General features: G+C 39.7%; 2 protein-coding genes across 4 annotated transcripts in view; one reads left to right on the top strand and one right to left on the bottom strand.

Moving 5' to 3' along the window:
* Positions 1-10586, bottom strand: part of UGP2 (UDP-glucose pyrophosphorylase 2) — a 53333-nt gene extending 42747 nt beyond the window's left edge. The window contains exon 1 of one of the 3 annotated variants that reach the window (XM_021924885.2): positions 10290-10586. Coding sequence is in view for 2 of the 3 variants with exons in the window: in XM_003908725.4 (XP_003908774.1) it covers positions 9054-9099 (46 nt within the window). In the remaining variant the exon portion in view is untranslated. Of the gene's footprint in view, positions 1-9053; positions 9162-9286; positions 9422-10289 lie in introns of those variants that run through there. The other 2 variants (XM_021924884.2, XM_003908725.4) reach the window with 2 other exon arrangements.
* Positions 9604-11444, top strand: LOC103876997 (myosin IC heavy chain-like). Its single transcript, XM_031655234.1, has 2 exons — positions 9604-10961; positions 11189-11444. The coding sequence occupies exon 1, from the start codon at positions 9664-9666 to the stop codon at positions 10189-10191; it is 528 nt and encodes a 175-aa protein (XP_031511094.1). The 5' UTR covers positions 9604-9663; the 3' UTR covers positions 10192-10961; positions 11189-11444.
* Positions 11445-18407: the final 6963 nt, after the last annotated feature.

Below are 18407 nucleotides of genomic sequence, written 5' to 3'. Positions count from 1 at the left end.
GTATGTATCCACCCATCACCCCACATTTCTTCTGCCATGATTAGTGCCCTTGAAGGAAGCTGACTCAAGAATGAGGCAGATATGTCAAAGACAGCACAGCAGAAGGAAGGTCTGATAAGCTTTTGTACTGAATTAACCAACCCTGCATATCCTACTTCAGGATTTATGAGATAAAAAGACCCTCATTTTTGAAAGCCAAGTGAATTGGTATTTTTCTGCTCCATGAAGTTAAAAACATCCTAACTATAAGATTGTTCTAAAACATGCACTTCAAATACCACTCAATACTTTTAGAAAAGGGGAGGCAGAAATGAGAAAAAAAAAAAAAATAGAAAAATAAGAATGGCCCAGTATGAGTTCCAGAATAATGAGAATCATCCCAATCTCTGGGAAACCGCCCTGATCTCTCAGTACCCAAAGACTCAAACTGTTTTACTTGATTAGCTTCTGTCATTTTGATGGTGGTATTCCTAGTGCCCTAAGCAGTGGCTTCTGAACATTCAAAGAGGCCTGCTGTTCTATCACAACTGATTTGGGAGTTTTAATCATTCCTATCTCTGTATTATGTCAAACACTCCTCAAAACCCCAATTCTTTAGTTAAATGTCTGTCTGCAATCCTAGAACATATTCTCTTGAGGGGGAAAAAACTATATTATGTCATGCAACTTTGTTTTCCCAAAACCTACCTTAGCACCTTGCACAGTATAGGTGCCTAATAATGGTATGTAATGAAACTGTAGATCACGACTTAAATACTCATATCATAGTAGTTTGAATAGCTCCTATTCACTTGTCAGAGTTCAGTTTAAATATTACCTGAGATTATCCTCCTAGAAATCTTTCTAAACTAAGTTACCTATTACATGCTCATATGCTAGATCCTTGTACCTCTCCTTTATAACATCATACTTTAAAAAATTTATTCAATGTTTATCTTATCCAATAGACTGTAAATTCTGCAAAAGTGTATGTTTGTAATGTTCACAGCTGTATTCCCACTGCCAAACACAGAGCCTGAGATATAGTAGATACTCACGTAACATTTATTGAGTAAGAGCCTATTATGATCCAGCTATGCTCTGGGTATACAGAAGGCAAAGTCTAGTCTAGTGTAGGTAGTGCTTAATAAGACTATAGTGAAAGTGTACAAGAGCCATGATGTCTGGTCACAGAATGGCAGAGTTAAGATAAGTACAGACTGTCATAAGTACTTGAAGCCCCAGTCCCTAAGGTTTCTCAAGCAGAGGCTGATTTATTAGTCAAGCATCAGGCATATGGTCAAAGAAGTTTCACACAAGTAGGTAGTCTAGATAAATGACTACTAAATTTCTTTTCAATTTTATTAACCAATATAAATGCCAATGTAATGTTTTTAGTAACTTTAGAGATTAAACAAAATTGGGCAATTTATGTTTATATTTAGTTTAACCTAGGGAAAAAATATAGAAAAAATATTCCAAGTCATTCAATGATATATTAAGAAAATTCAATTAAATTGTATCTTACATGATTTTATGTGATCTTTTCATACTAAAATTATTAGATTGTCAACTATAATATGACTACACTGAGATATTTTTAGATGACTCAGCTTTACATTCATATGAATGCTTAATAAATGCTTTTTGATAACAAAAATAAAAGGATATCAGGCTTTCAAGAACTGTGGCAGCAACAAATATGCAGAGCAGGTTGCTAAATAAGATTTTTGGTAATCATGCAATGATTTACTTAAAAAAAACTGCTACAATTTATATATAAACCAGACTTCTCATTAACAATTAAAATTAATCCTACTCTTATACAATAGAGTAGCTCTTAAAATCTCAAAGGAAAAAGAAAACACTACTTATGGAAAACAGAACATTCAGAGGAGATTTGTTAAATAATACCACTTTGTTTTATGTTTAATGGATGACTACAAAGTCATTACAAAAGGCCCCACACTCCTTTGTTGAGAAGAAAAGAGGTATGACATAAAACCACAATGAAAAGCCAAAAAATGATCCGGTAGTCCTGCCCTGTAACTTGATATGAGTGCATTTAGAGAAACTTTTATGCTTAGAAGGGTTTTAAGGTCAGTGAGTCCAATTCCTTATTTTGGAGATAAAGAAACAGGGGCCCAGAGATGCTGACTTGCCTAAGGACACAATGCCAAGCTGGAACTCAAACCTTGTTGCCTGGTGCCCTGTTTCTCCGTCTTCTGGAGCAAGGTCTCTCCTTTCTCAGTTACAGTGCATTTACATGGTTTACCACATCCAGGTGTTTGCCATCAAATCTGAATGAAAACCGGCAGCTCAACTATGTCTGCTATGTGAGGTTAAAACTACAATTAGAATAATACTTTCTTACTGCATCTCATGCTCTTCAACTTCCTTATACACTGTGTTGTCTAAGCAATGAAAAAAATCGAAGAATGCTTTTATGCGTTCCATAAATATTTTATTACCAAGGCTAAGCATTTTGCCATTGGCACAAAAACGCAAAACAGTGAATATAACTATGTTGTTCTGTTTTCCTGCGCTCTTTGGAAGTTTTAAAATTCTAGGCAGGCATATAACACAAATGAAATATCACATCAGCCTCTGCCAGAGCAGCAACTACAAGAAAATACAAACTCCAATCACATTGTCATTGTGGCCAAGGAGCAAGAAGAGCTACTGTCAAAGAAAGGATCCCCTAAAATAGTATTTTTACAATATGTTGACTAGCAAGTAAAAAGGAGACTAAGCATAATACAATTAATTTCTGGTCCCACGAAGACAATGAATGGCTTTTTTTTTTTAGGACACAAGCGAAATCACAAAGAAAGAGGGAATTCTCTTGATTTACACAGAAAAAAACTAACGGAAATATCTAAAAATGTTTAGAGAAATGAAACATTTTATTGTTTATGTACATTAACTGAGACAACATAGCCAATTTCTCCATGGTTCTCAAAAACAATCCTTAATTGTCAAAATGGATTGGGGGCACAATCGATTTCATTTGTTAATGACTGAGAAAAATAAACAACGGTACTGTTGGCAGAGGCAAAATTTGAGTCTTAGACAATTACTGTGCAACAAATTAAAGGAGATGCCTGCATCACTAATCAAGAAAACTGGGAAACAGCTTTCAAACAGAGTGTTATCTCTTTTCTCACACATAAGTCACCCAATCAAAAAACACAGTTTAATTTTCTTTGATAGCTTCATAAAGCCAACTTTTGAAGAATGTGTTATTAATAGAAGGATATATGCCGGTAGTGGAATTTTAAATATCTAAGAAGTGGCTGGGCGCAGTGGCTCACACCTGTAATTCCAGCACTTTGGGAGGCCAAGGCAGGCAGATCACAAGGTCAGGAGTTCAAGACCAGCCTGGCCAACATGGTAAAACCGTCTCTACTAAAAACACAAAAATTAGCTGGGCATGGTGGTGTGCACCTATTAATTCCAGCTACTCGGGAGGCTGAGGCAGGAGAATCACTTGAACTTGGGAGGCGGAGGTTGTGGTGAGCCGAGATCACACCACTGCATTCCAACCTGGGCAACAGAGCAAGACTCCGTCTCAATAAATAAATAAATAAATAAGAAGTATGGTTTCAATTAATATTGTGCATGGGACAATCCATTTAATTACCAAGACCAAGATGGCCACAATTTCAAACACTATTATTCCAAATTCAAAATATGATATTTAGAAAAAAAATTGTAGGCTATGTCAAAAAGGCAACAGTCTTTAGAAAAACTCTGTCTTCTAAAGAGATTCTATCCAACCAAAAAAGTAGTAACTGAATCATATTTTCTCATCCATTAACTCCCAAGCCAGAGAACTTGCCCTACTAATTTATTCATATTGTTGGAATTTTCTCCAACAGTATAAATGCTGGACATCAGGATGAATCATATTACAGAAAGTTAACATACTCTTCTTCATTTTCACAGATAATCCAGGTTGACTTTCAAATATCTGTTTAACTTTTCAGTAATTAATATGGCTAACTTTCTGAGAACTCATAATGCCTACACTTCTGCAAAAAACTTGGTGGGAACTAGGAAACTACAGTATATTTTCTTTTATTTGAAACACTTTCATTATTAAGCCAACTGATGTTCCTTACGCAATCTAAGTATCCCATTACTTTAATTAAACTTGCTACAATTCATTTATGAAGGGAAAAATAATACATACGGACAAAGGAAACAGTCTCTGTGAAGCAATATTACAAGAAAATACCTATGGACTAAAGTAACACCTTAGAGTAATTTCCTTTTAAGGTCATTTTTCAATTTATTCAGAATATTAAAATGGTACTCCCCAAAAGTATACCAGTTAATATTTCCAGTTTCTCGAATGTCCCTCATCAATTTTTTTTCCTCAATAGACTTTCACAAATGAAAATCATCCATCTTATTAGAAGAAAGGCTGAGTTAGCAAGAACAGGGACAAGTTAACCACAGAGATTACAAGGTCCATGTTGGAAGACAGTCAACACTTTTCATCAGCTCAATTCTTCGTTTTAAATTTCTTTAGGATTTTCTTTTTTTTACATTTATAACTGTGACCGAATTTAACTAAACCCTTCTTTTCAAACAACATAATAAATCTTAAATCAGATCTTTAAAAAATGAGGGGTATGCCCTGGTCATTATTTTCATGCCTCTTGTCCTTACTCAAATCCATGCCACTATCCCTGTGCTAAAAGTGTCCTCATCATCTAAATAATCAGCAACAGGCTAAATTTGGTTTAAGGATTTGGGAGGAACCAGGCCTCAGAATGCTTCTCATCTCTGTATTCCTCGGAGACCCCCCCCCAGCCCCCCCACCCAGTTATAATTAGCTCAGTAATCTTCCCTGGCTAGCTGCCATCTACCAAATAGGAGTCACTGAAAAAGTTAGGAAAAGAATTTTAACAAATGGGAAAGCTGATAGGCCTCAAGCATTTTTTAAGTGACAGAGGTACTTAAATGGCTTTCCCTGAAATATAAGTACGTACCTTAATTTAAGAACATTAGGGGCATTTTTACATAATTTAGATAGATAATGGCATATTTAAAACCATTTTTTTAAAAAAAACAGTGCCTCTAATATTAGAGCATAAGCATCCATTATGGCTTTAGCTGGCTAGACAACATTAGTCTCTTCACTATTAATTAAGTTTCAAAACATTTAGAGTGATTACCCCAAAACTCTCAGAACTTTTTAAAAGCAAAATTCCAAATGGCACCCACTGACAAACCTGACAAAAACCCACAGCTGCTGATGACCCCCGCCCCTGGTACCTTCAACTATGACAGGGAGCCCCCTTTCTCACTCAGCTAGGGAACAGATTCATTTAAAATAACTGGGGCCCTGGAACAATCCCTGGGGTAAGGAAAACCAGAAGCAGAAGAAATGTCACAAGCCAGCAGAAGGTGACTCAACAGCAGAATAGCTAGGAATTCTGTTGCAGATCCAGTAAAGAAAGGTCTTCCTAAGAGAAGGAATCTTAAGTGCCTGAGGGACAGAGACTTGGGAATGTGGCCAAAGAAACCTGAACCTTTTTTTGGCTAAGAAATATATACTAAGAACTCTCCTGCCTACCTAAATATTTTTATTAACTGAACATTTCCACCTAATAGTCTATGGTCAACGTGCTTGAGGATGGAGATACGCGGCTTTCCTGTAAAGCACAATGCCTAGATTTGGAGAAAGAGATACAAGCCAAGTAAAGCAACCATTCCATTACATTCAAAACAGGTGTACACAACACTTAGGTGTAATGCCCAGATCTGCTCAACTTCAGTGCCTACCATAAGGGATATGCCAGAAATCCTAATATAGTATATTATACATATAGTAAGAGCTCAAAAAAAAAATGTGTTCACTGTATTCAAAAGAAAACTGTTACCAACTTGTATTCAAGTTAAGCGGTTATAAAAACTAAAACCAAATTCACATTGTCCAAACTTTACCTTGCCCCACCCCTGCACATTTGTTTTTTAACATAGTAACACCTAGGCCTGAACATGAAACCTGGAATAGGAAAATAAAGAACTGTCATACCTGCCTTTTTTTAGTTCTATAGATGACATGTTATATTTCACGTGGCAATGCTATCTGAAAGGCCACCACTATTTCAGGAAAGAAAAGTAAAGTTGACTGGCCACCTAATATGTGCCCAGCACATCCACAGAGTTCATCTCATTTCAGCTTCTCAATAACCCTGAGGCATAAGCATTACTGCCCAATTTTTATCTAAGAAGAAACTGAGGTTTGAAAGTTATGTGTCTAAGATCACCTGCTAGTAACAGTATTCAAATCTAAGTCTGTACCCTTCCATCTTTCTCAACATCTATGTAATCTAAGAAGTGTTATAAAAACTACAACCAAAAATGTAAGATAACCTACTAAACAGTACATGGAAAGTGCTAAGTGGGCTTCTCATTTGTCAACCATGACAAATTCATTTAGAGTATCCACCACTTACAAAACACTGTATTTCTCCCAAGGATATAATATTATCTTTGCCCAATGGGAACTGACAGTCTAGCTGGAGAAACAGGCCATTTCCACAGTTGTTAATGTTAGAAGCAACAAAAGATGTCAGGAAGGACAAGGGTTTTAGACACATTCACATAAGAATTTCAGTGCTGGGCGCTAGCAGCTCATACCTGTAATCCCAGCACTTTGGGAGGCTGAGACTGGAAGATCACTTAAGGCCAGAAGTTTGAGACCAGTCTGAGAAACACAGGGAAAGCCCGTCTCTTTAAAAAAGGAGAAAAGTAGCCAGGCATGGTGGTGTGCACCTGTAGTCCCAGCAACTCAGGGGGCTGAGGTGGGGGAGATCAAGGCTGCAGTGAGCTGTGATCATATCACTGCACTCCAGCCTGGGCAACAAAGTGAGACCCTGCCTCAAAAAAAAAAAAAAAAAAAAAAAAAAAAAATTCAGTGATTTATACAAGCTGCGAACTTTGGACAAGATACTCAATTTTCCTCACCTGTAAGGGCAGGCTAAAAATCTACATCTCAGGACTCTTAATAAAGCTTAATGAGAAAATTCATGAAAAAAATAGTTAGAAACCTAACATTTGTTAACTCCCCTGTGAAGGAGCATGAACTACTAAGTGTCAGTGATTGGAAATATCAATATTTTCTGCAGCAAAGATCAAAGAATTTGATTTGCTTAAAAAAAAAAATCAAAACCAAAATTTCCAACCCTTATACTTGAAAGCTCTTTTGTGGAGACAGCTGTGTCATTTGTCAATGAAGTTTATCATTTATAACAGCAGCAGAGTTAAACATGTAGAGGGCTCACACTGTACAAAATTTAAACGACGATAAACAGGAGCACATTCATGTCAAAAGATTTTGAGGAGGTGTCATATTTTTGTGCAAAACTGCCCATCTTAAAAGGAAAACTACCATTTAAAGTAAAAATGTATGGCAACCATAGGCTATGGCACATGTCTAAATCCCATCTATTCAGGAGGCTAAGGCAGGAGGACAGCTTGAGCCCAGGGGCTTGAAGCTGTAGTGCACTATGATTGCTTCTGTGAATACCCACTGTACTCCAGCGTGGACAACACAGTAAGACCTTGACAAAAAAAAAAAAAAAAGAAAAGAAAGAAAGAAAAAGAAAAAATAAAAAAAGGAAAGAAAAAAAAGTGGCTGGCAACTAAATGCAATCTGGTATCTAGGATTGAATCATGGCAACAGTAATCTGAACAAAGTCTTTAGTTAACAGTAATGTACCTATGTTAATTTCTAAGTTTTGACAAATGTGCAACTTTTCTATAAATCCGGAAGTATTCCAAAATATAAAAAGTTTTTTTTAAAAAGTGGATGACAAAGTAATGACAAACATACACAGCATTCTTACCACTTGATTTTGAATCTCCTGAGGACAGTTGGCCTTACAAAGCAAAGACTGTGAAATCAATCAATGCTTGCCAATTCTGCAACCTATTCTAAAGCATAACTCTACATGGAACATCTTGGGTTTAATAATATTTCTAACTTTTAAAGAGACGTAACTTGTCCACTTTTACCTAGCATATTCTTGCAAAATACCGCCTTTATGGTAACTGAATATTGTTATTACAAAACCAGTACGTTTCTAACAGTTCTGCCTTTCTCTTCTTGAATAAGACATTTACTCAATCAGAACATAAGCATCTCTTACCACATATAAGGTATAACATGAATTTGGAAGTCTAATAAAAAGTGACATTTCTGAGCTTAGTGCTAAAGACAAGCATAGTGTTCGATCTGTTTCGATAATAACACAGGCAGTCGAATTCTCTTTAATCTACCACACAAAATTTAAAGAAGACTCAATAAAGTGATATAGAACTCAGAAAGGCATTTTTATTCCCAGGGTCAAATGATGGCCATTACTGACACAACTTTTTTTTTTCCCAAAAGTATACCTACATTTATCAGGAAGCACAGTAAGTGTTTGTGAACTTTACTAGCTGTGTGTTCATCAAGATGGCTGAAGCTTTCACACACTGGAGCCTACAAGTAGTTTACTTGCATACCAGAAGGCAAATCTCATGCTACAAACTGGTGTCAAAGGTTTATGGCAGCACCAATTTCAATGAGTGCACCGTACACACATGCATTCATACACACAATGTCATTGATAATCTCAGTTGTGGCATTCCCTAACCCTTTTCTAATACACATGTGGAATTTAGAGGACAGTTTTCAAATTTGAAAGAAACCTTAATCATCTTTTCATAGTTCAAAAAAGGAAAAAAATAAACACAGCAATGCAGCAAAGTCATTTCTCCAGCTGAAATGACCTCCAGCTTCTTCGGGCTACTCCCGGTTTCGCAATAAGTGAATCTGAGACGCAAACCACGTACACACAAACGGAGTAGAAGCGAACACTAAAGCTTCCCCAACAGTCCCAGCAAAACCCACCTGGCCTTTCCCAATCCTCCCGCTTCCCCAGCCCTTCCCGTCTGCGTGCACGCACAGGTACCTTGACACAGACCAGGAAAAGAGAACAAGATTAATCAGCAGCCAAAATCCTGTTTTATCACTTACAGCCACTATCCAGAAGAGCGACAGTACTACTAACCTGATTTCAGGGAGGCAAAACTAAACCCAGCAGGGTACAGGAGCATAAATTATACGTGTCTGGAACGTCAACCCAGCAGCTCAAGGCAGCTCAGATGACAATTCAACGAAAAGGGTTTCGCAAATGTTATCTCAAATGAACATTTCCACTTCCAAACCACCCACCAACCTCTCCACTGTCAGTACCGAAATTCGGCTGAAGCAACTCTGGATATAAGCAGCAGCATTTCTTACCTTGTACAAATCTCGACATTTTAGGGGTTTAGTAAAATACTCCGGTTTTTTTTTTTTTTTTTTCTAGAGGAGTCACGCTATAGGGCAGGTCTCTCCTCCTCTCCCGCTTTAACAACCGACGTATTCTTTCTCCTCCTATATTTAACTACTTAAGGGAGTATTTATTAAAAGCCACTAAAACTGGCTCAAAAAAAAAAAAAAAGGAAGAAAAAGAAAAAGAGAAAGAAAAAGAAAAGAAAGAAATTCCTTCTCCAATTCCAAAAGATGGAAACTTGGTGCGACTGAGTGGACTTGGGAACTCCTAAGCTCCTGACACAAATGAGGGCCAGCTGGAGACTCCCGGAAAAGGTAAAACCACACGAACTTAAATTTCATCAATGAAAGAGGCGGACCTACAGCGGCTATTTCACCGCCCCCAAGTCCCCACGCCCTTCGGGGCTGGACTGCAGGAGGCACTGGCAGGCCGCGCCCCTAGCTGCCCCCTCCCCGCGCCGCCGTCCAGCCCCAAGCCGCTTCCCCCGAAAACCCCGGTTAACAGCGGCTCCCGCCCAAGCAGGGGTCGGGGAGGCGGGCGAGGCCGGCAAGCGGGGGCAGTGCAACCATTTTCACCAGCCATAAATATCCTGGGACTAGGAGGCGCTACCAATTCCACGCTCTGGCGGGCCGACCCGTCGGGGCCTCAGCTCCCTGCCTTCCCGCCTCGAGCAGTGAAACCTGGCCGCAGCTTTTCCTCTGGAGGGGCCGAAGGCTACGCTGCCCCTCCCCCGAGCGGACACTTAAGGGGTAACCGGCTAGGGATAGACCCGTGCACCGGCGCGGGAGTCCCAAGGAAGGGCCCTGACCCTTCCCACATATTCTCGCCCCGCCTGCACTGCGCTCCTCAGAATCCCAAATTCCGCCTCTGAGACTACACAGCGGGCCAGCGAGAGGGGGGAAACACACCCATCCACGGGGTCGCCGGAAGCCCAACCCCGCCCCTCCTCAAGCCGCCAGCGAGACCCACCTTCCTCTTCCTTTAGCAGCTGGGAAATTGGGGGCGTTTATGGCGCCCCGGGAAGAAGGCTCGCAGGCTGAGAGAAAGTCACCTCTGAGGCGCCCTTCTCTCTCTCCCTCTTCCCTCACACATGCACACCTTGAGCCCCTCGCTAACGGTCGCAGCCCAGCTGCTAAGCCCCCCTTGTCCACCCGTCAGCCGGCTCCCGACACCCAAAGCCCCCACTTTCGCCTAAACACCTCCCCTCCCCCTCCATTAGGAGCAGCCCCTTCAATGCGGAAATGTCCCTGCCGCACAGACCGACAGGCGCAGCCACCAGTCAGGAGCCGAGGCGGACGCAGGCTCTGGCCAATGAGATGTGCGGAGGTGGCAAGGGGCGGGGCGTTGCGGCAATTGGGAGCTCGTCGGAGTTGGGCAATGAGCAGTACCCTGGGATCCCGCGCTTGGGAGCGGCCCCTACGGCGGCGTTGCGGCCAGGGAAGCCTCGCCAGTATATCTCAGTAAGGGAGAGCACCTGAGCACGACTGGTTATTTTTCCAATCGGTAAAAATGTTCCCGCTGACTAGGGACTGAAGAAAGCTCTGCGCATAGAGCCGGAGCTCCCCACCGCAGCTGTCCCGAGGGAGCCCAGACGATTCTCAGGGGACGGTTGCTCCCCTCATCACATCTGGTTGGGGGCAGGTGAGGATGCGTTAGGGAGTAGGCAGTGGCCTGTGTGGGGCCAGCTAACAAAAGGAGGGTTTAGGCATTGAAAGTGACAAGTGAAGGCTCCCTCACCGGAACCACCACCATCCCCATTGCCCCAGTTCCTAATCCTGTAGAGATTTCTGCTGTAATAGGCATTTACTTTTCTATTCAACATGAAACTGGCTTAAGTTACTCGTCAAGAGATGCTTTTCTTTTGGTAGATTCTTGAAGTCCTCAAGGAAAGAGGATGTTACACGGAACTTCATACCAGCCTGGGGACTGTTACAGGGCCAGCCCACGGCTTGTCAAATCACACCTGGTATCACCAACCCCACCTGCACCTAAGACTCAGTGCGCCTGGCAGCGAGTGCATTTCAGACTTTACATTTCCACTTTAAGACTCAAATAGCCGGCACCAGGACCGATGAATTGCCAGGCCTTCTCTTAAGTGCCTCCAATAAACAAGTACAGTAATTACAGAAGAGTTTGAGGCTTTGGGCAACACTAATCAACCAAGGTAAAGTGAGAATTTTTTAATGACTCATTGTCTAAACAAAGGAACTTTGATTTTTTGGTTCCACGTCTTCATATGGAAATGTTACTAGAACAACACAGAAAAGGCTAGTGAAATTTTGTTATACTAGAGAATGACAACCGTTGGTACTGTGTTTCTTACATGAAATCCAAAAAGATTACACTCGAAAACCTGTCGGCCATAAAACGAATTTTCCCCAAACAAAACCAAAGAAGTGTCTAAAATCCAGATGTCTACAGTTTAATAACAGCATTTGGAGACTGAAGATCTTAACAAAATCTCTGCATTCTTTGTTTACGGTACAAAAATTGTTCTAGCACTGAAAAAGCAGTCTTTACCAATAAGCATTAGTACCAAAATAAAATACTACCAAAAAGATTTGGGCCACATAGAGTTACCTAGCCTGCAAAAGATAAAGGACAATGAAGAGATTTATTTGTTGTTGTTTGTTTTGGTTTTGTTTTTGTTTTCGTTTTGAGACAGAGTCTTGCTCTGTTGCCCAGGCTGGAGTGCAATGGCGCAGTCTAGGCTCACTGCAGCCTCCACCTCCCAGGTTCAAGTGATTCTCCTGCTTCAGCCTCCGGAGTAGCTGGGACCTCAGGCTCGTGCCACCACACCTGGCTACCACCTGGCTAATTTTTGTATTTTCAGTAGAGACGGGGTTTTGCCATGTTGGCCAGGCTGGTCTCAAACCCCGCCTCCCCACCCCACCCCCGACCTTGTGATCCGCCTCCCTCGGCCTCCCAAAGTGCTGGGATTACAGGCATTAGCCACCGTGCCTGGCGAGTTTTTAATTATACAAGGTTTATTATAAGAAAGGATGATCAGTTACTGTATTTTCTGCCTTCACAGAAGATTAAAGAGGAAATAGGTTTTAATTGCAGCAAGAGCATTTGTTAATACCTAAGAATGACATCTTGATTTATGAGTGATTAAATTTTGAGATATAGTACCAAAGGTTGTTGTACACTTGCTGCCTCAAGAACGCTCCAAAAAGTAACTAACTACCCATCTTCAGTGGTTACCCCTATAACTACTCCGTCACTAGTTCTTAGAGAAGTAGCACTCTGGAAGCCGAATTTCCAAATATTTCTAAACTACCTTATAAAATGAAATTTCTTTATACATCGGTATAAATTTAAATTTCTAACCCACAAACACTTTGTAAACGAGCTTCCCATTCTCTCAGAGCCACTAAGAACAACCTCACTTGACAAATCATGTGACAATAGGAAAGAAAGAGGTGGAGTTCTTGATGGCCATGGAGCAAAGGCATGCTTAGAAAGCAGTTACCTATTTCCCTTTATGTATTTCAGTCATTGAAAAATTGCTTTCTCTGGGCAAGTGTGTGTATCTTTAATCCTTTTTTTCATAAGATACTACTCTGGAATATCCCTTGGAGGTGCATGATGTTGATAATCTGTATCATTAGAAATCTGTAACATCGGTAGATTTACAGATTTTACCTTTGCAGAAACTTGGGGTGGGGAAATCCAAAGAATGAAGATGGGGGCTGGTAAGAGTGTGTGCAGGGTTAAGGAGCTGGAGTGAAATGGATTGTGAATTAAAAAGAAAGCCTGGAAGCCAGTTTTTGTCTGGTTCCATATGCGACCATCCAAGGATGATACAAATTCTGCCTATAATTTCTTCCTTCTTTCTACTTTCCCATAGAAACTTGAGGAAACTCAGTTTGGTTTACCCAGTCCCATATCCTGAGATGTATAACAACTTCACCATATCTTTTTCCTTTGCTTTAGTCAGGAACTTTCTATCAAGAACAAGGAAACCATGTGTGCGGTCCTATTTCTAAGCATCTTTTTTGGTGCCGTTTTAGATTTAGTGCTTGGCACGGTGTCTGGTACATAGCGAACATTCCATAAGTATATATTGAATGACCAGTTTAGTGCCACTAAATCATTTTAACTCACAATGTTGTATTCTACTCTCCACTCTTTTTTTTTTTTTTTTTCTTTGAGATAGAGTTTCACTCTGTCACCTAGGCTGGAGTGCAGTGTCGCGATATCGGCTCAATGCAGCCTCTGCCTCCTGAGTAGCTGGATTCTCCTGCCTCAGCCTCCCAAGTAGCCAGGATTATAAGTGCCTACCTGGCTAATTTTTGTATTTTTAGTAGAGACAGGGTTTCGGCGTGTTGGCCAGGCTGGTCTCGAACTCCTGACCTCAGGTAATCCTCCCGCCTTGGCCTCCCAAAGTGTGGGATTACAGTCTTAAACCACAGGCCCACGCCTACTCTCTACTCTTTGAGAGCCATATAAAACATAAAAAGTTTATATTTAGAGATAAGGTTTTTTAAGTTTCAGTTATTTCCACCTAGGAGGTGAACCTGGGCCAAAGTATAAGAATAATAGCAGCAAATGTCCTGATGACTTTACAATAAGCTGTGCTAACTACCCATGAGCATTATCTAATAAGGAGTGGTTTAGGAATTGTTAAAGTATGAAATAAGTGTACAGATTATCAATGTGTGGTCTTTTATTTTTTTCTTGCCTGTCCTATCCTATCCTCTACATTCAAGAAAATAAAGCAGTGTAGTTTGAGTGAACATGTAACAGATATAAAAATTTCTGTGTCATGCCCAACGTGTTTAGCCAAGAGACCAGGCAACAGTTATCCACTGGACTGTTGCCCATACTCAATATTGGCTCCCGTCTGTACCCATCTAAATCCTAGGCCACCCACATGAGAGAGGAAAAAGGGGCTACTGTTACTCAGTGAGCAGTTGCCAGTTACTGACTACATCTAACAATAGGGTATTTCACTTGAGTAAAAAGGTAACCAAACAGGCTTAACTGGAAAAAGATATCAAATTATATCTATGAGATGGACTACTAATGAACGAGTTGTTTAAAAATGAATGGGTTTCCAAATACTTGAGGAAGAGAAAGACTTCATTCTTTCCTCTTGCCAACACCCTGTTGTTAATGAACCAGGAAGTTTGCTGAAACAAGTTGTGAATTTAAATTATGAAATATCCTTCCGTTTGTTCACAGTATGATTTTTAAGTTATATTTGAGAGTTATATAACTTTTACATCAGAACAGTAGCAGTTATTTCAAATAACTGAGATGCTTTTAAAAAAATGAAGTTAGTTCACATTATGGATTGTGAATTAATGGTTCGTAAACCAATCTTCTAAGTGGTTTTAAAAGTCATTAGGCTCCCAAGCATGTTTAATCAAAACATGCATTATGTTGTTCATATTTATCAATAATTCCCCTCTAGATTCTCCTTTGAAAGTTGAAGGAAGCAGGTCCTTACTATTTTGTTTTCTGTTTAGTCTGTTCTGCATGTTCCCCAGAGGAGAGTGTTGGTGAGAAATGGTGACACCCATGAGGTTGTTGTATTTCTGTCATGTGCAAAACTGTATCTCCAAATCGTGCCCGCCCCTTTGATTATAGAGGCAGTAGAGCCGTTCCCTTTAGTGAATAGGCCCAGGAATAAACATAAATGAATATCCTATATTGTCTCAGGGTTTTTAACAAGCATAGATTGTAATGTGATTATAATTTGAAAAGATAAAAAAACTCATAAGAAATAAACCACCTTTTACCGAACTCATAAATAGAATAAATATTATTTTGGTTTACTGTAGTGATATATGTACAGATGATCAGGTTACTTACTGACTTTGAAATCCTCATAGAGAAGAGCTGTGAAAGAGAAAAGCATTCAGTTTAATTCTATTTTTTCTCCCTCTTTCAACTATATTAAAGATTCCCTGTTGTACATTCCATCAAACGACTTTTGATGGTTTTCTGAACATCTCTGCCTCTGGTCTAGTTTATTAAATTTCCTGCCAGTGCCACCACTGGGAAGGGAAGGATAAAGAACTTCTGTTTCCTAACTTAGTCTCAGGGAATTTATTTTAAGCATTTCACACCCACCAATCTAACTAAATATTAAAAAGAATATTCTCAGCCCGGTGCAATGGCTCACACCTGTAATCCCAGCACTTTGGGAGGCCAAGGCTGGTGGATCATCTAAGGTCAGGAGTTTGAGAGCAGCCTGGCCAACATGCTGAAACCCAGTCTCTACTAAAACACAAAAATTAGCCGGGCTTGGTGGCAGGCGCCTGTAATCCTAGCTACTTGGGAGGCTAAGGCACAAAAATCACTTGAACCTGGGAAGCAGAGGTTGCAGTGAGCCGAGTTCGTGCCACTGCACTCCAGCCTGGGCTACAGAACAAGACTTTGTCTCAAAAAATAAAAATAAAATACAGAGAAGATTCTCAGGACTGCTCTTTGCTCTTTGGGTGAAGATTAAATAATTGAATAATTCTATGTCATTAAATGGATAATATGATTAGAGAATAAAAGGTAACTTTTTTCTCTCTAGAATGAAAAAGAGGAGGAATGTCATATTTAGAGAAAAAAACTACAGGAAAAATATGGAATGTTAATGTTAAGTTCTGGTGCCATTTTATTTTTTTTAATTTAATTTAATTTTTTTTTGGTTTTTTTTTGTTTTTTTTTTTTTTTAGTTCCCACAGCTACTGTGTGACAGAACCAGGATCTGAACTGAGGCTATCTGACTCCAAAAATCCACAGGGAGGAAAATTTTCTCCCTTTGGTTTCTGGAGGTTGATTTGCTGCCCCTCTCCATCAAAACAGAAGGAGTGCAAATGGTCAGGCCTTTATCAGGGACAAGTAATCTCTTAATGACTGACGTTCTCTAGTAATACTGTCTTCTTCTTCTTTTTTTTTTTTTTTAAGATGGAGTCTCACTCTGTCGCCCAGGCTGTAGTGAAGTGGTACAATCTCGGCTCACTGCAACCTCCGCCTCCTAGGTTCAAGCAATTCTCCTGCCTCAGTCTCCCAAGTAGTTGGGATTACAGGGGCCTGCCACCTCACCTGGCTAATTTCTGTATTTTTTTGGTAGAGACAGGGTTTCACTATGTTGGCCAGGCTTGTCTCAAACTCCTTATCTCAAGTGATCTGCCCACCTTGGCCTCCCAAAGTGCTGGGATTACAAGTGTGAGCCACCACACCTGACTTCTGGCGCCATTTTAAATTGCACTTCAATTTTTTTTTTTTTTTTTTTTTTAGTTTCAGTAAGAATACACAGCTTAAAAAAAAAATCCAGATAGTACCAAAATGCCAATAATGAATAGCGGTACTTTTTTCTATAAAGTACTTTAAAATAATGGTGAAGCTTTAATTTGTAAAACATGCATGCATTGTTGGATCAGTCAGACCAAAACTACTTTGGATGCCACAAAAAGGGCACTTCAGCTGCTCACAAAAAATATTCGATATCTATGAAATCAGAGTTTCAGAGCCAGCAGAGCTGCACTATCCAGGACCTCCATGTTGGCTGCAATGTGCTGCGCACAGCCAAGGAGGTAGGTATTCCATTATCTGGACATCTACTTCAGGAACCAGCGGCTGAACATACCACTGTTCAGCTTGGATAAGAGGCCTTTGGAATTATTAGATATTTTTCATCATCCACTCTCCCTGTAGAGGTGCTGTTCCTCTTGGCCACCTTCCAGGAAGCTCTGGTAAATGCTGCTAGCAGCTGGAATGCAACCAGGCCAGGGGCTCCCAACTTGTGTGCCCCAGGTCTGAAAGGATCAATATCATGCTTCACAGCTTTAAGTCATTCAAAACATATAATTAGAAAATTCTGGTCTATATTACCTCTCTCACAACTGCTGAGCAGCATATTAAAAAAAAATGAGAATTTGGAGCAGAGAGCAGTACTGGAAGAAAGACAGAGGCCATTCTCAATTATCGATGACTTACAACAAGAGTTTGCAAAGAAAATGTTAGAGGTCAGCAACTTACTGAAGTTCTAGCTTTGCATGGATCTGTATAGCAACAAATTAAAAACAGACTATTTGAGTAATAGAAATAAATTTATTGAAGACTACTGTCTGAATTTGGAGCATCACAGACAGACTGAGAGACTTTCAGCTGTTTGATATGTAAGCCTTTCTAACATAGACCAACATGAGATGGAGACCAGATAAAGTCACAAATGGAGTAATAGGATAATGAAAGAAAAAAGAATACAGATAGACCTTTGCTTAAGCCATGTTAGGCTGAAGGTTTTACCAGTTTCCTAGTGAGAAGGAATAAAACAGTGCTAAAACCATATTGATAATTATTTGAAATTTGTGTGGTGTGTATGTGTGTATATATGTGTGTGTGTGTGTGTGTATATATATATGTTGGCGTACACTTACACATGTTCACATATTTGTTTATAATTTATATTCTTTCTTATTCTAAAAAGAATTTGAGGCCAAGCAAGGTGTATATATTCCTGATTAAGTTCATTGCTTAGTAAACTGACCATACTATAGTTCTTTCTATAGTGGAAATTCACTTTAGTCATTCTCATCTAAAATTCTTTTTCTTGTCTTTAGATTGTCATGTTAAAGAACCTTTTCTTATATTATTTTTTAAATGACTTTTTCTCAACCCAGTGAACCCAAGTGATAACACTCTAGATTCTGGGTCTAGAAAGAGATAGGAAGTAAGCAAAATTCCTCAACATTATGGGTGATATTCTAGATTATTCTAGGTATTCCTAGATATTCCTAGATATTCTAGGTATGCTATATATTACATGGTCAGTCTCTGAAACTGTAAACACTGAAGTCTCTTCAAAAGAATCTCCACAAAGTATGTACCATCACGTAAGGGTTGGTTGGTTGGTTTTAGTTTATTGGTGTTTTTTCAGTTTTCGCATATTGGTGTCTAGGGAAGCAGAGGAGTACATTGGAAAAAGCGGAGTTTGGAAAATAGGTCTTGTTTTTTAATTTCAAATTTTGTTACTTAGAACCTGAGTAACCTTGGATAAATTTACTTGGATAACCTTATGGACCTTAATTTCCTCATTTAAAGATGAGAATGACAACTAATAGCTTGTCTCGCCAGACA

The sequence above is a fragment of the Papio anubis genome, chromosome 14, assembly GCF_008728515.1.
Source record: "Papio anubis isolate 15944 chromosome 14, Panubis1.0, whole genome shotgun sequence".
NCBI classification, from domain to species: domain Eukaryota; kingdom Metazoa; phylum Chordata; class Mammalia; order Primates; family Cercopithecidae; genus Papio; species Papio anubis.
The sequence above is the reverse complement of the archived record's forward strand: the minus strand, read 5'-3'. Positions and strand labels throughout refer to the sequence as shown.